The sequence below is a fragment of the Talpa europaea genome, assembly GCF_964194135.1.
Source record: "Talpa europaea genome assembly, chromosome: 12".
Lineage (NCBI taxonomy): Eukaryota > Metazoa > Chordata > Mammalia > Eulipotyphla > Talpidae > Talpa > Talpa europaea.
The window spans coordinates 39,354,442-39,376,646 of NC_140079.1; the positions used below are offsets into that span (position 1 = coordinate 39,354,442).

The following is a 22,205-nucleotide window of genomic DNA, read 5'->3' on the forward strand; positions in this document are numbered from 1 at the left end:
GGAAAGTTGGAATGAGCTGTATGTTTCCCCCCCCCCCAAAAAAAAAAGGCCACTCTAATGACACTTTTTGGCATCTGGTGACTACATGCTTGTGCTGTGTATAAACTGCCAGGTGAACCTGCTTGAGTTGAACAGAAATGTTTAGAGAGACCAAATCTAACCTCTTGCTGAGATAGGCCTTTGGAAGTTTCTGGGCTGTAAATGGGAAACAATTTGTCCTGCAAAGTATACCATTTCCTCGTTCTGGACCTAGTGTTCTCTTTCACCTGGTAGGTGAAACTCCTATGATTTTTCTTCCCTGGATCTCCACATAGGCATCATTCACACCGCACTGGATATTGCTCTTCATGCTATGAGTTCTTTGTACCTAATGTCTGCTACTCTTAGTCCCATTCTACACAGCAGCAATCTGAAGCTTCAAAGGAGGGCCATGGTTTGCCTGAGATCACAGAGGCCAAGCCCTAGCTGCCAAGCCCTACCACCCTCCAACTGCATGCATTTCAATTTGGGCACTGGTTGGGCTGCAGTTTGTGTCTCTGGCATGGGTTTCCCAAGCAGCTCACTGCCGTTGTTCTTGCTCCTACTGAGATATCCTCTCAGGGGGAGGAAATAATAAACATACCATCTCATCCATCTGTCCCTCCCATCCGCAGCACCATGACCACTGAGGTGCAAAAATGTGGCAGGATCTGATGTGCATTTGTGAAAGGGGTGGAGAGAGGAGTGAGTCCCTTTCAGCACCCTAGTATGTGTGTGCAACTTCCTGCCAGTGAGGAAACACTCTGCCAGAATCAGTCCTGCTTCTCTTTTCCCTGCTCTGGCCTCACAGGAGAAGTTGGTGGTGAGCCTTGGGCCACACTGGCCTCAGCCAGATTTCCCAGTCAAATTCGTGAGGAGACATGCCTTGGACTGTCCTGATCTTTGCAGCTGGTGAGCCTGATGCCCCCTGTGCTATCCCTGCCCTGCTTCCTCCCTCCCCCTGGCCTCTGCTCTGGGGGCAGAAACCATGGCAGGGTTACCCTCCCAGAAGCTTGAGGAGGCTGAGCCCTAACATATTTTCCTAAGAACCTTAGAAATGCCTCAAGAGCATCATTTCCTTTTGTCAGGCTCCCCATCACCCCCATGGTGAAGAATATCAGAAATACCAAGCTACGGGAGACGGTAGAATCCACACCCCATGATTCAGGCCTGGTCTCTGTAGGCTCCTGTCTCCCAGGCTGGGGTACTAGGAAGATCTCCTTGGAGTCAAGTGGAAACTGGACAAGGGAAGGCTTATACAGACCTAACCTGAGCCAGACACTCTGCTCAGGACCGTGGGGTCCCTCCTACAAGGAGCAATAATACCCTGAAATCCTCTTTCTTCACCATGGCCTGGGAAACAAGATAGAGCCTCTGTCTGTCTGGTCCCTCTTTCTGCTCCCCCTCTCACTCACCACCTTCAGACACCCTTGTTTCCTTGAACACCCCACACCCCTTCCAGCCTCCTGGCCTTTACTATGCCATTCCCTCTGTGGAATGCTCTTCCCCCAGCTCTATGTTACCTTGGGGAAACTTTCCATGGTTGCCCCAACCACTGCAGGCTTCCCATTACCAGGTCTGATGAGCTCTACAGCAGTTTGTGTCTCCTATAGAATGCCCGCCACCCAAAGCAGGCTCTGTCTCCTATCTCAGTCACTGCTCTGTCCCTAGCACTTAAAACGGGGCCTGGCACATCACTGTTGGGTAAGGATCACTACTTTCCAGTTATACATAAAAAACAAGAGCCAGAGAGGGCGAGCTACTTGCCCAAGGCCACACAGCCAGGTCAGCCTCTGCTTTAACCACCCACTCACCGCACCTCCTTCACTCTATACCTAGGTTCCTTGGCGATTCCAGCACCCTCCATCCTGTTGGTGCCCCCCCATCCCAGCAACCAAGAGGACCCCATCCATATCTCATGTATGGCCCCCGGGGGCTTCCCAGGGGCAAACTTTACACTGTATCGTGGAGGGCAAGTGGTCCAGCTCCTACAGGCTCCTGCAGACCAGCTCGGAGTCACCTTCAACCTGAGTGGTGGTGGCAAGGAAGCTCCAGGGGGCACATTCCAGTGCCAGTATGGTGTGCTTGGTGAACACCGCCAGCTGCAGATGTCAAACTTCAGCGAGTCCGTGCAGGTCTCCTTCCCAGGTAAAGCCCTCCCATCGACTCTAACCATCAAGGGCTCCATTTTCTTATCCCCAAGGCTTTGCATGTGCTGTTCCCTCACTTTGGAAGTGGTCACAGGATGAGCCAGGTTTCCAACTTACCAGGAATTACTTTCCTTTTCTAGTCCTCAGACACCCCATGCAATGGCCACAGCCATTCTCCCTTTTGCAGATAAGGGAATTGAGGTATAAGAGATGAAGGGACTCCCCCATATCACAGCGCTAGCAGGTGGCAGAGCTAGCCTCCTTATTCTTCTGTGTCCTTCCTTCCCGGCCACATGACATTTTTGAACCCCTGCTACATCCCAGGCATTGTCATTGGTGGTGCGGGTTAGCTAGTGAGTGAAAAGGTCCTGCTGTTTTGCAGCTGACATTCTGGAGTGGTGGACACAGATGATAAATAAAGAGTCCAAGAAATACAGTCACATGGAGTTCAAAGACTGGAGATCTTCTGAGAAATGCATTAGGTGATTCTGTCATTGTGCGAAGTCACCAGTAGCAGTGGATTTTGTATGGTTAGGGGTCGTTGAGGAACAAACAGCATCATATTAAATCAAGCCCAAGGGGACTGATGCTATTGAGACATTTGGTAAGGGATGTATGATGCTGGTGGGGAAATGTTAGCATGTCACAAAGTCATAACAGTAGGACGATGTGGTTCGTCACTGACCAACATGTCGTTATTCCTTGCATGACCATATTCTGTTGTTTCAGAGGGGCAAGCCAAGTGCCAAGGATGAAATACTGCCTGGTGGGGTGTCATTTTAGAGAGAAGAGTGGCTCTTCTCTTTGAGCAAAGACCTGAATGATGAGGAGAAACCACTAATGTGGGTGTCTAGGGCGAGAGTGTTCCAGGCAGACTGAGCAGTCATACAAAGGCCCTGAGGCTGAAGTATACCTGGTGTATCTGAGGAACAGGGAGACACCCTGTAAAGATTGAAATGTGGTGAAAATGGGGGATGATGCGGGCCTGGAAGTGGCAAGGAGATTTGTGCAGGGTCCCCTGGCTGTAGCAAAGACTTGGGCTTTCTCTCAAAGTGTTACTGAAACACTGGGAGGAGAGAGGACTGGGTATGCACTCTGGATTTCATATTTTGGGGGAGGGAATGGCCTCCAGATGTAGCCTCTGAATCACTAGCAATCAGAACTTTCCTGCTGCAAAGAGAACTTTGTTGCCAGCAAAGGCCCACATGTTACAAGGACACAGTGGTCTCTGTGTCCTTCCCAGCCAGCCTCATACTCCACTCTTAATGGTGCCTTCTCTCACCTGGATCCTGTGGCCTCATAGTGGAGAGGTGGCCACAACTCTTCTGCTCCAGATGAATGAACAAAGACTAGCATTGTGAGAATACCCAGCATGCTTCTTTCCTTCTCTCTCCTGGTTAAGCTCCTGATCTCCACTGGGGTCAGAATTTCCCTAAAAGATCCCCCTCTTTCTCCAGGGAGGGATACCTGATTCTTTTTCGCAGATAAATAAACTGTGGATTTGGGTCTTCATGTTTCTAGTCTGACCTCTGCCTGAGCCTCAGGGTCCACTGTGTGGCTGGTTGCAGATGTTGGCTTGCAGTACTCTTCAGACTGCAATTAAGTAAAAACTTGACTCAAATTGGCTTCAACAACAGAAGGGGATTTGTTGTTTTACAGAAGTCATTTCATAGTCTGACTTTAAGCATGGATGGATCCAGATGCACAAAGATACCAGGAATGATTTGCTACCTTTTGGCTGTGCTTTCTACTGTGTTTCATTCTCAGGCAGACCCTCCCCCTCATGGTGACAAAATCATGAGCAGAAGTTTTAGATGTGTATCTTCCCAGCTTTTTAATGCTGGCCAGAAGAGTAAATTTTTTCCCCAGTGGTCTAGCCAAAGACCCAGAGTAAGCCCGCCTTGGCTCAGCTTCTGTCACATGCCTAACCCTGAGCCTATCACAATGAACAGGGGAAGGAATATGATAATCAGCCTAACAAGGTTTGCCAGAGTCCTCAGGGCCCAGCTACACCAAAGCCACCTGGTTGGGGGCATTGCGGGGGTGGGGGGGGGGTGGGGGGGGAGGGGGGTGGGGGGGTGGGGGGAGGGGTGGGGGGTAGGGGGGGAGGGGTGAGAGGGGGGTGGAGGGGGTGGAGTGGGGAGAGGTAAACTGGAGAGATGACAGGTCTCCTACCTTCTTGCAACCCCACAGCTCCAGGACCTGCTCACTCTCTCTTTTCCCATTCTCCTCTAGTGCCCACCTGGATCCTGGCACTGTCCTTGAGCCTGGCTGGCACCTTTCTCCTCCTTGCGGGGCTGGTGACCGTTGCTGTGGTGGTCAGAAAAGGTAACTGTAGGCAAAGAAAGCATGGTCCACAGGCTGCCAGTGTGCAGCTCCTGGAGTGTGTAAATGCACTCACACACCCATGTTTTTACTTGTTGTTTTTCACATCAATTTTAGATGGTTTGGGAAGGTCTTACTCCAAATTTAGCAGGAAAGAGCCCCCCCAGAAATGCAGTGATGGTAGTGGGCAGAGGAAATACATATTTTTTAATATGGTAAAATGGACATAACATAAAATTTACCATTTTAACCCTTTGTTTTACCACCCCTCCACACCATCTTTCTCCAAACTCTTTCATCTTACCCAGCTGAAACTCAGTTCCCAGAGGTGAGAGAGAAACACCAATTTCTCTCTCACCTCCTCAGCTTCTGGCACACACTGGAAATAATACTTTTAAAAAACCACCCAGTTTTATTTTCTTGCAAATTGTTTGATGTTTTTACCAATGCACATGACTCGTGTAACTGCAGGGAGAGGAGGCAGGGGAGAAGGTGAGGGTGGCAGTAAGTGTCCAGTGAGGGGCAAATTGTCAGGGGTGAAGGCGAGGTTGAGTGGCAAATGAATGAGGGGTGCTTTCTGTTTTTTGGCTTTTAGACTCTTGCAACAAAGACCAAAATCTAACCAATGCATATTTATATTTTGTTTCCAGTTAAAGTTAAAAAATTGCAGAAGAAAAGGTGAGACCTTCTCTGGAGACCCTCTGAGCATCGTTTTTTGGGGAAGAAATGCTCAGTCTGCAGGAAGGAGTTCTGTCCTGAAGGGTGTTGCACCCAGACAAAAGGGACTTCCCTGACTAGGTGGAGGAACTATCCCAAACAGCATCCCCCAGTGGGAAGGGCCGCTTATTAGGAATAGATGCTTTTGATGAAGCGCCCTCTGCGCTCTGAAGCCAGCTCTGGAAGCAGTCCCTGTAAATAACACTTTACAGCGAGGAGACTAAGACTTGGCGCACAGTCACACAGGGAACAAATTGCTGAGTCTTTTTTTTTTTCTTTAAGATTTATTTATTTATGCATACAAGAGCTGGAGTACAGGCCAGAGATGCGGGGGTGGGGGGTGAGATGAGAGGACCCACCAGAGACAGATTGGGGAGCAGAACAGGTAGATCCACCGTAATACACTGCTGAGGGGAGCAGCAGGTGAGTCAGGAGAGGTCTACTGCGCCATTCGGGTTGCTCCCTGTCTGGGCGGGCGGGATCAAACTCCTGCTGCCGAGGCTGGGGATTGCTTCATAGTGTGGTGCTTTAACCCCTTGTGCCACCAGGGGGGCCCAAATTGCTGAGTCTTACAACCCTTTACCACTGGCTGGCTGCCCAAAATTGTCATAATCACTCTAGAAGCGATTGGTGACGCCCCCTGTGTTGCAGGATGCCCAACTGGCAACTTGGTGGAGAGCTAGCAGCAACTGCAGGGATCAAAATCTGCAGCTCTAGAGAGAATTTCCATCCCTTAGTCTTCCTGAGTGGCACTGAGTGGTGCTGGGGATTCTGAGCATGGGAAGGGATCTGCTCACAGAAATCAGAGTTTGCCCTGTGCAAGCACTTATGGGGAGAATTCCAGTGCGGGTGGAGAGTGAGGGTCAAATTTGGAGTGGGGGCTTCCCAGAACAAGCTTTTTGCCTTATCAGTCAACCCCAGTGAATGTTCATTTTCTCTGGTATCCATTTGCAGAGAGCGAGAATCCTGCTGGGCCCAGATAAACTTCGCCAGCACAGGTTTGTGCCCCCTCCTCGTTCCTGATACCCTACAGGGCAGGGTCACCGCCTCAAAACACCATCAGGTCTCATTACTTGTTACTCATATCTCTTTGTTGTCACTTTCAGCCTTAGGGTCAAGAACACATCCTTCCCCACTCTTCCCCACTGCTTCCTCGCTAAGGTTCACCTCTCACCTACTCACCTCTCCTCACCCTCAGGACCTTTCACACATTCTCCTTCTGTGCTTACAACACTCTTCCTCCCTCGGCCTCAGTCTAAAGGCAGCCTCCCCTAGGAAGCCTTTCCTGACTCCATTGCCAGAGGCTATGCTTTCTAGGACCTGATCCCTCTCCCACCACTCAGCTCTACAGGGGACGCACCCGGGCTGCGCAGTCCCTCCGGTCTTTCATGGTGTCTCATACCCTACTTAAACTGGAGCCCCTAGCGGCTCCGAATGTGTTATTCTGATGACCTCCAGCAGGGGGCAGCGGCAGCCAGTCTGCGATGTGTCAGGCACTGTGAAAAGGTACCGAGTTGTCAGACTGTTCTCTGTATTTCCTCCACTATCCCACACATTTACTGAGCACCAATTAGACTCAATAAATGTGTGGGACAAGATCTGGGAGGGGTGTTCCACGATGACCAAGACAGAGGTGACCTCTGTCCACAAGGCCATCCGTACTCCAGTGGGGAAACAACTGATGGTGGGCTGGATCCCTTGTGGACCTAGGAGGGGAAGTGTTCAAGCAGAGACCTGCTGGAGGAGCAGGGAGTAGCTGGGTGATTGTGGGAGAGCCTAGGGTGGTGGAGTTGCTGAGAGGTGATCCAGAAAAGCTGCAGTGTGAGCGTGAGCAGCTTTTTAAATTGAAATGGGTGACTCATTTTCCCCCGGGAGTAGGGGGTGTGTGTCAGTGAGAAGCCCCTGAAGGAGGACTCTGAGCAGTTCATGGTGCACCTGTGCATAGGGCCCCTGAAGAACTGACTGGGAGGGAGCACAGAGGCTGCTAGGAGATGGGACCCTTGCTCTTCCTCAAAGCTGACTTGGGGTGGGAGTGCTTAGAGCAAGGCAATAGGAGAGCAGCAAGCTGGGAATTTAAATGGCCATGATCCTTTCTCTTTGTTTCAGACATGTCCTTCGATAACTCCCTGTTTGCCATCTCCATGGTAAGTGGTTCTGTTTCTTGGTCCTGGTTTTTTTTATTTATTTATTTATTTATTTGTTTGTTTGTTTTTGTTTATACATGCACTGGGTACAGTCAGAAGCGCGGGAGGGTGAGAGAATTCACCAGAGCCAGAGCAGGGAGCAGAGCAGGCAGAAGGACCGAAGTACACTGCTGAGGGGAGCAGCGGGCGGCAGGAGAGGTCTACGCGCCATGTGGGACCCTCCTCCGGTGGCCGGGGAGCAGCCAGGGATCGAACCGGCGCCGCAGAGGCTGCGGGCAGCTTCGCAACCCAGCGCTCAACCGCTGCGCCACCGGGGAGGCCCCTTGGTCCTGGTTTTAATGACTGCACTAGTCATGGGGATTGGGGGCCACCGCCAGGATAGGTCTCTGCACTTTGGGAGCCTAGGACAAGCCCAGAATCACTGAGCAGAGATTTGTTGGTGACATGAGTGTTGGCTCTGAAAAATCCCAGAGTACTGAAGGTGACCTCATCTAGGTCTTTATGTGGCAATAGGCAGGCCACTGCAGGTGATTGCTGTTAGGATTAATGTTCTCCCCCAGAACAGTGACAGGGCACTTAGGGCAAGCTGGTAGCTTCTTTCAGATAGTGGAGACTTGTGACAGTCTGATGCACACCAGCCCCTCCAGGTATAAAGGAAAGCCTACTTATACATCCAAGTTCAGGGACTTCAGCTTAAATGTTCCACTTTTTCAGGGGGGAGTTCTCAAGGAGCACCTCCCTGCTCAGTGAGGGGTGTGCCTCAAGTCACACAGTGTCAGGGCTGGGATTTGAATACCATCTGTGAGACTCCTCTCTACAGCTGCATCTTGGGGTGGCCTTGATGTTTATGCTTTTTTTTTTTTTTTTTAAAGTAGAGTTATCTGAGTCATGGATCCCATGGGTCAAAGAAATGTTTAGCTGCCCCTCTCTACACAGAGGGAGGTACAGGGCTGGGGTGCAGGTGACCCCCTTGAGGAAGCCTCAGAGTCCCATTTGGATGAATGAATGCTTCAGGGCTACTGTCAGCGAGCCTGGGGTGGGTGCTTGGGGCACTGTGATGGGGCAGAGGGTGGAGGATGGAGCCAGCTCCACACATCCTTTCTGGATATTTGGATAAAAATAAGACAAGGCCCTCACTTTTTCAGAGCATCTAAATTCTATGGTGGGGAGGGTGGTGGACAGATGAAGACACATGGGGAAGCAGTGACCAGGAAGCACATTTCTCAGTTGGGAGAGTCAGGAAGTCTCAGAAATAGGTGGCAGTAGGCAGTTACAGAAGTTTTTCCAGGCTTGGGACATGTTCTTGCCACAGACTAGCTAAAACTGGGATGAAGAAGAGTGAGGAATTGAGAAGAGCCTCAAGGAGAACATTGACTTGATCCCAAGTAAGGTGGGAGCCATGGAGGGTTCTATCAGAGGAATGTGACCCAATTCAGATGCTCATTGGGGCCCCTCTGGCCACCGTGGGGAGTATAGATGACTGAGATTAGGGCACTGATCCAAGCAGGCAAAGTAGTGTGTGGTCTGGTCCAGCATGTTGGCAGCAGAGGTGGAAGACTGCAATGGATGCAAGTCAGAGATATTAAGAAAAACCCAACAGACAGGGCAATTTCTAAAACTTTCTGTGAGAAGCTGCCCTGCTCAGGTTACCAGCCAGGTGATTTCCCACCACCCCTCTTTTTGTAAACACATTTAAAATGAAATAATGGAAAACAGAGAAATGCAAGGATAAAAATAATTAATTTTTCTGAATCTTACTCCTGGTGACTTTAACAATATTTTAATATTAGAATTTTAAAATGTAAAATTTTAAAATATGAAATACATCTGTATGTCAAAATTACATATATATGCAACATTTTCTCCTATCATTTAATACCTCTCCAACTGTTACAGAGCAACCCCAATATAAAATGGGTTGCCTAACTGTGGGTCCTGACCCGTGCACTTAAAGGGGACTTATTAATGCTGAACTATAGACACACACAAAAGGTTAATAAAAGGTTTATTTACAAGGGAAGGGGAAATGGGGAAATTAATAACTCAGGGAGAAAAAGAGAGGGATAAGTTCATAAATATAGCCTACCCTTTCCGCTGACCTGGAATCCCCATGACCCACTGAGCTGGCGAAAAACTGAGCACGCTGCGTGGCCAAGAGAGAGACCCCTGGCCACATGGTCAGTTAAACACTCAAACAGAGAACATAGCTGCTTAACTCCGCCCTCAGCTCCTCGCAACCTTCCCTTTGGTGATCATGGGGTTTGTAGTTCCCAGTGTCTTGATGGAGTGGTGGTGGAGTCCACAAAGCCTGTATGGAGTTTGCTCAGGACATCCTTTCCCCCTAACAAAACCTCTTCCTCTACGCATTGCTTCTTGCAGATGCAAAGGTGAAAACAGCATCTCTGTCCTCAGGCTTAAGGTGTTATGCATGTGCACCTGTTCCTGAACAGTGCGTGCAGTGGTCTTTCAGTTTCTTTTCTTTCTTTTTTAAATTGTGGCAATACCTATAGCATATAAAAGTTACCATTTTAACCATTTTCATTGTCCAGCTCCATGGCATAGCACATTTACACTGTCATGCAACCAGCACCCTCCATCTCCAGAGCTTCCTCACTTCCCAAACTGAAGCGACCACTAAACACAAACTCTTGGCAACCACCATTCTACCCTCTGTCTATTCATCTGCCTGTCCTGGACATTTTGCATAGAAATGACACCATACAATGTTCATCATTTTGTGACTGGCTTATTTCACAATATAATGTCTTAAAGGTTTATCCATGTCGGAGCATGTGTCAGGATTTCCTTCCTTCAGAGGACTGAATTATCTGTTGTATGTTTATACCGCACTTTGCGTATTTAGTTACCTGTCAATGGACACCGGGTTCCTTTCGGCCATTGTCAGTCATGTTGCTATGAACATGGATATGAAACAAATCCCTGTTTTCAATTCGTTTATTTTTGAAGTACTGGAAGGCTGTGCTGTTAGCTGAAATAGCAACAAAGAAGAACTCCAACTGACAGCACTCCAGCTTGTACTATGTTACTGTGCTAAGGTTCTATTTTTTAAAAAAGATTTATGTATTTATACATACAAGAGCTGGGGCACAGGCCAGAGATGTGGGGGAGGGGCGATGAGAGGATTCACCAAAGACAGAGTGGAGAGCAGAACAGGCAGATCCACTGAAATACACTGCTAAGGCGAGCAGCGGGTGAGACAGAAGAGGTCTGCTGCGCCTCTTACTGCAGTGGCTGCGGATACCTTCATAGTGCTGTGTCTTAACCCCTTGTGCCACCAGGGAGGCCCTGTGCTAAGGTTCTAGTATTCATTATAAAACATGGTACAAGGTAGAGTTGTGCTATATAGACAGATAGATATAGATACACACGCGCACACAGACACTGAGGAGGATTATGAGCCTTATTGGAGTCATCCACCTAGGGAAGGGTAGGATTGGGAGTGGAGCCCCAGCCAATTGGTACCAACCAGGCTTCAGTTTTACCAAGTTCATCTTTTCTTGACTGCTGGCATTTGGGGGAGGAGCCTCCAAGGTAGAGAAGAGGATAGATTTTTGAGGGATTCCAGAATGGGAGGAAATTAATAGTAATAGCGTGGTCCATTAGCAAACACTTAGCAATTATGGTGGGACAGGCACTTTACCTATTCAGTTCTTTCTGCCTCCTAGCAACTTCAGGGTCGGGTCCTACTAGCATTGTGCCAAAGGGGAGACTGAGGCACACAAGGGCAAGCACTTGAATGAGGTCATAACAAGTAGGAAGTGCTAGATCTGGGATTTGAACCTAGGCTGTCTGGTCTCCTATTCTGAAAGGAAGATAGGACAACAGAGTAGCTATGTGTGTGTGTGTTTGTGTGTGTGTGTGTGTGTGTGTGTGAAGACCTGTTGGTCTGGAAGAGCCTCAGGCTCAGAACATGGTGAAACACTCTATCCTGAAACCCCCCAATCACCTGTTGTCTATTTTTCTTCCATGAACACAGAAAATGACTTCGGAAGAAGACACAGCTACCCTGAATACTCATTCAGGATCCGCTGGGACACCTAGCAATACTGGGCCCCGGAAGAGGCCCACCTCTACGTCATCCTCACCTGAACCACCAGAATTCAGCACTTTCCGGGCCTAACAACAAGGCTAAGTCTTGGGAGTCCCTTTCTCTATGGCGGCGTGCCCTCCATTCAGCCTTCTCCCATGAGGTGGCTGGTCCATGCAGGACCTGATGTCCCTTCAGCTATTTATGGAGGTCCCTGGCCGCTGCTTTCTCAGGGAATTGAACAGAGAAGATGAAGGGGACCCTTGGCCTTGTGACCTTTCTCAGAGGAGCAGGAGTGGGAGAGGGGATTGATGCTGGACAGAAAGTAGGAAGTCTCTCAAGTCCTAGCATCTCAGACCGCCATGGAAGGAGATGTTAGAATCCCTTCTGGCCCCCAGCTGAGCCATAAAAGATCTGAGTTCTGTACACCACCCCAGTTCCTCACGCCCCACCTGATCCCCCACCTCACCCGATTTGGCCAATGCAATTGGTTTTGGTGCACAGTTTACAGGGATATGTTTTATGTGTCTGTCCTGTTGCCATGCCTAAATTATTATAACACATGCTGAGCTGTTCCCAAGATCTCTGTGGAATGTATCCTGGGACCTCTGGAGTCTAACTGATGGATGCCCGGAGGGTGGGGAAAGCAGCCAGGGTGGTATATGGGGAGGCCAATGGGGGTGTGAAGAGAGGGCCAGTGCCACTAGAGATCTCTGCTAGAATCTTTGCATTGGTGGGTATAGAAGGTAACATGATGTGTGGGGCCAGAGGGACATTGGGGATAATTATTCAATACCACGATCCAGGGTGGGGTGGGAGTTGGGAAGATTGGAAGTGGTTCCAAGCCCCTCTGAAATCCCCGAAGAGAATGGAGCCCAGGAGCACTGAAGGGGAGCTCAGAGGAAATATGGATGTGTGTGTAAAGCAGCAATCGGCCCTATTCTGCTAGATTCACTTGCCAGTCAGGATTGGAAGAAGGAAGAGTAACAGGAGGGTCTGAAAATATTTTCTGGTGGAAAAGACAGTGAAGGGACTAGAATGCAGAAGAAGGGCTTTCTGGGAAGGGGATGGAGATGATGGGGAAGACAGGAGAGGCCTGTGCAAGGAAGGAGGTTATCCCACCTGATCGGGTAAGGGACAGAGGCCTAACCCCACCTCAAACCGCTTTCCCAGGCGGGCAGGGTGGGGTAGCCCAAAGGTTGGGGGCGTGTCCCGATGTCCTGGCTCTCCTCGCTCGGCTCCGGCAGGCCACCAGAGTTTGGCTCCTCACAAAGCGAGTATCAGGAGGAGGGGCGAGGGCCGGCATGAGGGCGGGACTCCGACGCGGCTGGACCCCGCCTCTCCGCGTGCTGCTTAACAAAGCCGGGCGGGGTCAGTGGGCGGACCCCAGCCTCAGGGGTGTGTCGGAGATGTCGGGCGTCAGACTTGCCCCCGCCCTTCCCCAGATCCGGAAGCCTTCTCACCAAACGTGCCCGTATGTGGGGGCGGGGCCCGGGGGCGTGCCCGTGTGGCCTAGCACCGCCTCCTCGGCGCTCCCCCTCACTCCCTCTCTGGCCTCCCAAGCGCACCGCCTTACAAAGCGTGGCCCCCGGAGAGGGGCCGAGGAGGGGGCGGGGCCAGCGCCTAGGGGCGTGTCCTCATGGCCCAGCACCGCCCCGTGACGCACACTTCCGTCCCCGCCTTTCCTGGGGCGCGGAGCTACCTCACAAAGCGGCGACCATTCACGCGGGGAGGGGCGGGGCGGGACCGGTCCCGCCCCGCGGTGCCCTCCCGTCCCTCGCCCGGGGCCGCCGGCAGAGGGCGCTGCGCCACGGGCTGAGCCGCGGCGGCGGCAAGGCGGCGGCAAGGAGGCGCGTGGCCGGCAGGCGGCGCTGCCCGGCTCGGCCTCGGCCTCGGCCTGCGCGGCGGCGGCGGCGGCGGCGGCGGCGGCGGCCTGGGCCCGGGCGCGGCGGCGGCGGCGGCGGCGGCGGCGGCGGCGGCGGGGCCTGGAGCCGGATCTAAGATGGCAGCAGCGGCGGCGGCGGCGGCGGCGGGGCCGGGAGTGGGCGGCGCGGGGGTGGCGGGCCAGGTCGGCGCGGGGCCCTGCGCGGCGGTGTCCGTGTTCCCCGGTGCCCGCCTCCTCACCATCGGCGACGCGAACGGCGAGATCCAGCGGCACGCGGAGCAGCAGGCGCTGCGCCTCGAGGTGCGCGCCGGCCCGGACGCGGCGGGCATCGCCCTCTACAGCCGTGAGTGCGGGGCTCGGGCCGCGCGGAGGGAGGCCGCGCGCGGGGCTGCGCACGAGGCCGGCGGACAGGGCTGGAGGACCCGGGACGGGGGGCCGGGGCCGCGGTGGGGGCCCCGCGGGCGGAGGGCGTGTGGATCCGAGTCGAGGGGAGCCGGGGGGCGGCGGCGCGGGGAGCGCGGAGGGACCGAGGCGAGGGCCGGAGAAAGGAGGCGTGCGCGGGGGCCAGAGGTGAGGAGCCCGGAGTGCGGAGGGAAGCGGGAAATAGGGGAGTGAGTGCCCTGAGATTGGGGGGATGGTGGGCAGGAAGTGGGGGGCCAGAAGTGGAAGGTGAATTCGGAGGAAGCCGGGGTTGTGGGACCTCGGGGGTGGGGGTGGTGGGAGTCTGGGGGCGGGTGTGGCTACCCTAGCGGTGAGGGAGCGGCGTGGGCCGCTTCTGGCCACCTCAGGGGAGCCCCCTCTGGACTGCTGAGAGCAGTTGGGAAGCGGTCGTCCTTCTGAAGGACCTGGTTCCACCCATCTGGAGGGTTTGGTGTTCAGGACCCCCAGTGGTAAACTTCTAGATCTGCGGAGAGGGCCCTTGGAGGGTGGTGTGAGCCATTGTATGTGCTCCTAGTGGAAACTTGGATAGGGGGCCTCTTCCAGATGCCCAGCTCCCTAGTAAGAGGTAGCAGCCTCCTCCCCCACCACTGGCCTTTGATCTCCCCTTTTGGGGATGTAACCTGGGTTACATTTTCTGAAGCTAGTTTCAAAACTAAGGTTTCAGTGGAAAAAATCAGAATGTTTTTGCCAAAGGCCCCTCAGTCTTTGTAGTTGATCCATTTCCTTTCTCTTGTTACTCTTCTCTGGTCTCCTAATTCCTGATTCTTGTCCACATTTTGCTATTCTGTTTCATTCAGCTTTGTCTCTTCAGGTTTCTTGCAGGGAAGTTCTGCGGAGCCACTCAGGCGGCCTTTACTGGCATTGGCTTGTGTGAATTTCTTTTGCCATTTTGGGAACAAGGGTCCAAAGGGTGTGAAGCAGATGGTTCACACAGGATTCTCCCTGGACCTCTACTTGGAAAACCCAAACTAAAGAAGCTGTCTCTCTCCCAAGTGTCCAAACTTTTTGCTGGGGGCAAAGCTGGGGCCTTTTTGACCTGATGAGGAAAGGGGAGGAAGGGAGCTCAGGACAATTAAGTTTCATCTTAAGCTTAGTAGGACTGCCTACCTCCACTCTGGATGGTAAGCATGGTCATTCATTCAGCAAGCTTTATCTCTTTTTTAAAAAGATTTATTTGTGCATACAGGAGCTGGGGTACAAGCCAGAGATGTGGGGGGTGGGGAGAGGACTCACCAGAGACAGAATGGGGAACAGAACAGGCAGACTGACTGAAGTACACTGCTGAGGGGAGCAGTGGGCGAGACAGGAGAGGACTGCTTTGCCATGTGGGTTTCTCCCCGGCTTGCTGGGGATGGAATTCGTGCTGCAGAGGCTGCGAATAGCTTTGTAGTGTGGTGCTTAGCCCCTTGCATCACCAGGAAAGCTCTCATTCAGCAAGCTTTATTTTTTTTTTAAAGATTTATTTATTTATTTTATACAAGAACCTGGGTACAAGCCACATGCGTGGGAGGGTGAGAGGATTCACCAGAGACAGAGCAGGGAACAGAACAGGCAGACTGACGAAATACACTGCTGAAGGGAGCAGCGGGCGGGACAGGAGAGGTCTGCTGCGCCATGTGGGACCCGCAGGCCGGGATTGAACCAGCGCTGCAGAGGCTGTGGTCAGCTTCACAGCGCAGCGCTCAACCGCCTGTTCCACCAGGGGAGGCCCTCAGCAATCTTTAATGGGAACAGAATAAAGTAAGGCAGCATTTCTCAAACTAAGGACTCTGGGCTTACTAGCAAAGGAGTTCCGGTAGAGTGGTGTTTTTTTTTTTTTTTTTTTTTTTGTATATGGACTTTTTAAATTTTTGAACAGTTTCAGATTTATGGAATTATTGGGTAGATGGTGTGGTTATCATATACTCCACACACAGGGTCCCTCTTCTTAACATCTTACTCCAGGATTTTGTCCAAATTGTATTTTGTTGATAGTGTCGACACATTGTTATAAACTTATCTTCTGGAGGTGATTCCTAGCTGAAATATTCATGAAGAGGAGAGAGCCCACATTTCTCAAATAAATCCTCAGACTCAGAAGGTCTTGTCCTGGGGCCATGAAAGAATTTTTTTTTTTTTTTGAGCTTTATTTATTTATGTATACAAGAACTGGGGTACAGGCCAGAGGTGCGAGGGTGAGAGGATTCAACAGAGATAGAGTGGGGAACAGACAGGAAGATTGACTGAAATACACTGCTGAGGGGAGCAGCGGGCGAGACAGGAGAGGTCTGCTGTGCCATGTGGATAGCTCCCTGGCTGGGGATCAAACTCGCATGCGCAGTGACTGCCTATAGCTTCATAGTGCTGAGACTTAACCTCTTGTGTCACCAGGGAGGCCCCTGTATTACTTTCCCAGTTTGATTTGACAAATTTGGTGACTTAAAAAGTCAGGAATGTGTTCTTTCATAGTTTGTGGCCAGAAGTGAGATCAAGCTGTCTTCAGGGCCTTCTTCCCTCCAGAGGCTCTAGAGGATTGTCCTTCCCGGCCTCTTTTAGCTTCCAGTGGCTCCAGGTGGTGTTTGGTTTACAGAATTACAGCGGTGCCTATGTTTTCACATGGCCTCTCCCTGTAACCCTGTCTTTTCCTGGAAGGACACATGTCATTGAATTTAGGGTCCGTTCTAAACACTGGCTTTTACTGATCTTACTCGCCTGCCGCTCCCTTCTTAATTACATCTGTAAAACCCATTTTTCACGGGCTCATGGGTGAGGATTTGGGTGTACATAGCTTTGTGGAATCTACTCTGGGCTGCACTCATACCTTGACACTTTTCTAATTGTGGGACTTTGTGCCTGAGTTTCCTCATTGTTAGAATGGGGGTGGCTTGGGGCAGGCCCTGCTACCTTAATGGGCTGGCAGTAGCCTCCAGGTGGGTTGGGTTACAGTTCAGGGTGAGGCCACACTGCCTGAGCAGGCCTGGGGAGAGGGGTGCCCAGAGAGGCATGGCTTCGAAAGTGGTCTGTGAGTGCAAAGTTCCAAGGCACAGATCTGAAAGCAGGCCCAGCCTTTGGGTGTGAAGCAGGAAAAGGCCAAAGATGGACAAACCTTTGAGGGTCACAAGGGCGACGTGCAGCTGGGCATGCCAAGGGGGTCATCCAGACTGCTGGATGACCAGGCTTTCTCTTGGGGTGACTATCCTTTCCCTGCTTGAACTTTTTACAATGCAGGGACCTGAATGCTTTGACCAGGTGAGAAGGTGATGTGTTACAGGAGCTCTATTCCACATCTTGGGCTTCCAGACCCCAGATTGGAGTCTGTTTGGGGGAGGACAGGGGATAATCCAGGATATTTCCCAGGCTTCACATGTGGGAGATAGAGGAGAGATAGCATTGGATGCTGGCAAGGGTCCTGGAGAGGGAGCGTCTGACAGGTGGGGTCACTGACAATGTGGTCTATTTTCTTTCTTTTATTTTTTTCACATTTTAAAAGGACAGGACAGGTTTACTAGGAAAAGGAGAAAGTGGGAGTCACTTTCATAGTCACAGGGGGACAGGAAAGCTGCTGCTGCTGCTTTGCAAAGAGAAAAGGCTTGCGAAAAGAGATACCTGCACAGGTGGACTGGAGAGCTGGCTGTGTGATCTTGAACTAGTCATTTCACCCCTCCCTCCCCCCACCTCTTTCCTTACCTATAGCAACACTTACCTGCTCACAGCCTCAGTTTCCTTACGGAAAGTGGAAATAATGCCCCCGGGACCCAGTAAAGTGGGTGAGGTGGACTCTGGGGTGTGGAGCAGGGTGTCTGGTGGTAGACGGTACATAGTTTTAGATATCTTCTGAATGATGTCATCGATGTGGAGTGGTAAAGAGATGGTTTTTCTAGGTGGGATCCCCTTATGCTTCAGGACTGCCCAACTGCCCTGCATCCTCAGCAGATGGGAGAGTGTTCCCTGGGCTGCAACCTCTGCCTTAGGTGTTGCACTGGTTGGGAGATGGGTATGGGTAGCAGGATTTACATCCCTGTCCCTTGATGTCTTCATCCTCCATGTGGGAAAGGTGACAGATGTATGGAAACCCACTCACCCTGTAGCCAGTGGGGACCCTCCACACCTTCTTGCTACTTGAAGCCACCCTGGCCTGTGTCCATGGCATTGGGTAAACCAGGCCATTTTCCCTGAGCTGAGGTGGAGGCTGCTGGGCCTCGAGGAAGGTTTGGCAGATCTTTTGAGTGTTTTTTTTTTTTTAATCATGCAGAAAGGATATATTTTTTTTTTCATTCTTTAAAAATTTTATATATTTTTGGGCCTCCCCGGTGGTGCAGCGGTTGAGCGCTGGGTTGCGAAGCTGCCCGCGGCCTCTGCGGCGCCAGTTCGATCCCCAGCTGCTCCCCGGCCACCGGAGGAGGGTCCCACATGGCGCACAGACCTCTCCTGCCGCCCGCTGCTCCCCTCAGCAGTGTACTTCGGTCCTTCTGCCTGCTCTGCTCCCCGCTCTGGCTCTGGTGAATTCTCTCACCCTCCCGCACTTCTGACTGTACCCAGTGCATGTATAAACAAATCAGACAAACAAATAAATTAATAAATAAAAAACATGCCTCTATGAAAAAAAAATTTATATATTTTTTACATCACTTTTCATTTCTGCACAATATGCATTTTTCTTGGTTATAGTCCCCATACAATTCCCACCCCCCCTTGTTTTTATCCTACTCCCTCCTCCCCGTCTCTTTCAAGTTCTTGGATGTAGATACCTACCCTCAAAAGGAGGCAACTTCCCAGGGAAGCTCCTTGTGGGGCAGAGAGTAGAATTGATTCTCAGTTCCTCAACCTGGTGGCATCCTTTCTGGAGATGACTGTCACTTTTCTTTCTTGGTCAGCATTATGCAGTTTGGTTGATTCTCTAGACTCTCCCGGCAAAGAGATGTGTAACCAGACTAGATCTGACAAGGGTTAAGTTTCAGTTTGTGGGGGGCATGCCAGGTGTGGAAACCCCAGAGAAAAAACCCTTTGTAAAAACCTGGTGACTTCCTTCAGTCACACTCCTGGTACTGTTACCCCCACCCCCATCCCTCACCCCTGACAGCTGGGGATGGGGAGAGGGTACAGAAGAGGCCCTTGTGTCCCCCCTTTAGTACATTGTCAAGGTGGGTGACAATGGAGAAGGTAGTGCTGGGAGGGCATCCAGGCTGCTGCTGGCTGCCATTATTCAATGAGCATTTACTGTACCCTGGGCTCTGTGGGAACCTGCATTGACAGACTCAAATGCCTGACCTTGGGGCCAACTGGGAAAAGAATAATAGTATCAGTCAGGGCCTGTGGTGAATTGGGCTGTAACTTGTTTTTATATAGCAGAGCTATGGGAGGTTTTTACATTTTTGAAAGATTGATTAAAAAAACCCTCAACACCCAAAGAAAGATATTCAGCCGAGACCACAGTTGTCCTGCAAAACCTAAAATATTTACTTGTTGACCCTTGACAGAAAAAGCTTGTGGACCCCTGGTCTGAAAGGAGCGGGCAGGGGGAGGAGGGAGCTATGGGAACCCAGCCTCTGCCAGGGTTGTCAGATCTGCCACAGCATTAAGAGAACTGGAAAGCCTTTATTTGTGTATATGTTTTGATTGTGAAATGTAGTGATTGCTCGGGCCAAGCAGAATACACCTTTGCAACTGTGTTGTCCACTTGTGACCCTGGCTGTTTTTCCTTAGAACAGTCCATAAAATGCGACACCAATCCCATTTTATTGGAAAAATAGGTGAAAGGGCTTGACTTTCAAGCCCTAGGTGAGTGACATGACAGGAAGGTTGAAGCGCTCCCTGGCTTTGGAGGTCAGGGCGGTGGGACCCACTGTTTTGTTATAGAGGGGTTCAGTAAACAGAGGTGATCAGAATTTATCCCTGCATAACTCAGACCCCAAAGTAGCGGTGGCTTTAAACAAGATGGCATTTTATTTCTTGTGTTCTCACAATAAAGTCCCGAGACCCACGTGCCTGAAGGTAGCCTGGTTCTACCATTCTTGGGTGAGGTCTTGTTATCTGAGAATGGTAGCGGCTGGAGTTGGCCATTACCTCCTGGTTTCTAGGGATAGGATGAATGAAGAGACAGAGTTTTGTCAAGGGCATGAGCCAGTCAAGGAAAGCTCTCAGAAGCTAGCTCAGGGTGCTTCTGCTTTCAACCCATTAGTTAGAATGCAGTCACATGGTTACTGCAGTCACATGGTCACTGCAAGGGAGGCTGGGAAATGTGGTTTGAGCAGCTATGTGCTTCTATCTCTTTTTCCTTCCTTTTTTTTTTTTAACGATTTATTTTTATACAAGAACTGGGGTACAGGCCAGATGTGCGGGAAGGTGAGAGGATTCACCAGAGACAGAGTGGGAAACAGAACAGGCAGACTGACCAAATACACTGCTGAGGGGAGCAGCGGGCGAGACAGGAGAGGTTTGCTTCACCATATGGGATTTCTTGCCGGCCAGCTGGTATCAAACCCACACTGCAGAGGCTGCAGACAGCTTCACAGTGCGGTGCTCAACTGCCAGCACCACCAGGGAGGCCCTTTCCTTTTTCTTTTTTTAAGATTTATTTATTCATGCATACAAGAACTAGGGTACAGGCCAGAGGTGTGGAGTGTGAGGGGATTCACCAGAGACAGAATGGGGAGCAGAACAGGCAGATTGACTGAAGTACACTGCTGAGGGGAGCAGCAGGTGAACCAGGAGAGGTCTGCTGTGCCATGTGGGTAGCTTCCTGGCCAGGAATTGAACTCGTGCTGCATTGGCTGCGGAGAGCTTCATAAGTTGCGTCTTAACCCCTTGTGCCACCAGGGAGGCCCCGCATGTGCTTCTATTTCTGTGGGAGAAAGGGAGAAATGTTGAGAGATAGTCACATTGGCCACAGTGGGTAGGATGTGGACATAGATGTGGACATAGAGCATTGGGAAGGACATTCTTTTTTTCTTTTTTTTTAAATTTTTAAAAAATTAATTTATTTATACAAGCACTGGGTACAGTCAGAAGCGTGGGAGGGTGAGAGAATTCACCAGAGCCAGAGCCGGGAGCAGAACAGACTAACTGACGGAAGTACACTGCTGAGGGGAGCAGCGGGCGCTGCAGGAGAGGTCTGCATGCCATGTGGGACCCTCACCCGGTGGCTGGGGATCGAACCGGTGCTGCAGAGGCTGTGGGTAGCTTCGCAGCCCAGCACTCAACCACTGTGCCACCGGGGAGGCCCAGGACATTCTTATTTTATGGAGAGGTGCTCCATGTGGTGGAGGTGGTGGGAGGGAGATAGCAGCTTGGTGGGGAGAGAGATAGCAGCTTGGCCTGGAGCAAAGGGGAATGAGGAATGGAACTTGCGGGAGGGGAGCAAGTTTGGGTCCCAGTCCAGTTTCACAAGTGATGGGACCTTTTCCCTGTATATAGTCAAGGAATTGTGCACGTTTTTCTGGAAGGCCAAATATGATAAAATTGATATTTTCTGAAGATTACTCTGGCAGTAGGTTACTTACAGTGTTGATGGGAGGAGGGACAGAGGACCAGAGAAGGCAGTAATATAACCAAATAGCTTCACCTTACCCTGCCCCAGCAGGTATATGAGAGGCCTAGAGTGTGTTATGGAACAAATGGTGAATTCTGCCCAGGGCATCTGGGCCAAGATAGCAAAGGCTATGACCCATGGCCAGGAATTGTGAGTGACCTGCCCACAAGGTTTGCTTCATTGTAAGGTTAAAATAAAAATAGGCTCCCCCCTTTTATTTATTTATTTTCCAAAAACATTTATTTATTTATTTATGCATTCAAGAGCTGGGGTACAGGCCAGAGATGCGGGGGGTGAGAGGATTCACCAGAGACAGAGTGGGGAACAGAACAGGCAGACTGAGTGAATTACACTGCTGAGGGGAGCAGTGGGCGAGACAGGAGAGGTCTGCTGTGCCATGTGGGTTGCTCCCTGGCTGGCCGGGGATTGAACTCGTGCTGCAGAGGCTTCGGATGCTTCATAGTACAGTGCTTAACCTCTTGTGCCACCAGGGAGGCCCCTCCCCCCTTTTTAAAAAATCAAGTGATTTCACATCAAAATATAACTTTGGGGCCTCCCTGGTTGAGCGCAGCAGGCAGTTGAACACAGCGCTGTGAAGCTGTCCACAGTCTCTGCAGTGCCGGTTTGATCCCTGCCAGCTGTGGAGATACCCACATGGCGGGGCAGACCTCTCCTGTCGCACCCATTCCCCCCTCAGCAGTGTATTTCGGTTGGTCTGCCTATTCTGTTCCCGCTCTGTCTTGGGTGAATCCTCTCACCCTCCCGCACATCTGGCCTGTACTCCAGTTTTTGTATAAAAATAAAAAAAAAATCTTTTTTAAAAAGATATGACTTTGTACTTTTGAAAACTTAGAAAGACTAACAACCCCAGGCCTTCATGCCCTGAAACTACACTGGTAGTGATGCCACCTCCAGAAAGGGCATGCCACCCAATAGCCCGGAGTTCCCTCCCTGCTTACAGCTACCAGAA

At 51.1% G+C, this 22,205-nt stretch overlaps 2 protein-coding genes across 2 annotated transcripts in view; both read left to right on the plus strand.

Annotated features, from left to right (window-relative positions):
* Positions 1–899: 899 nt before the first annotated feature.
* On the plus strand, positions 900–11,495 carry LOC311180924 (protein HIDE1; the record flags this gene model as incomplete). Its single annotated transcript, XM_084249018.1, has 7 exons — positions 900–930; positions 1,858–2,166; positions 4,404–4,496; positions 5,144–5,171; positions 6,165–6,208; positions 7,317–7,354; positions 11,352–11,495. The coding sequence occupies 7 exons, from the start codon at positions 900–902 to the stop codon at positions 11,493–11,495; spliced, it is 687 nt and encodes a 228-aa protein (XP_084105144.1).
* A 1,909-nt stretch (positions 11,496–13,404) lies between these two features.
* Positions 13,405–22,205, plus strand: part of CARM1 (coactivator associated arginine methyltransferase 1) — a gene marked incomplete at its 5' end in the record, with an annotated part of 41,754 nt that continues 32,953 nt past the window's right edge. Inside the window, one exon of the mRNA XM_084249078.1 lies at positions 13,405–13,630. Coding sequence (XP_084105204.1) covers positions 13,405–13,630 — 226 coding nt within the window. The remainder of the gene's footprint in view (positions 13,631–22,205) is intronic.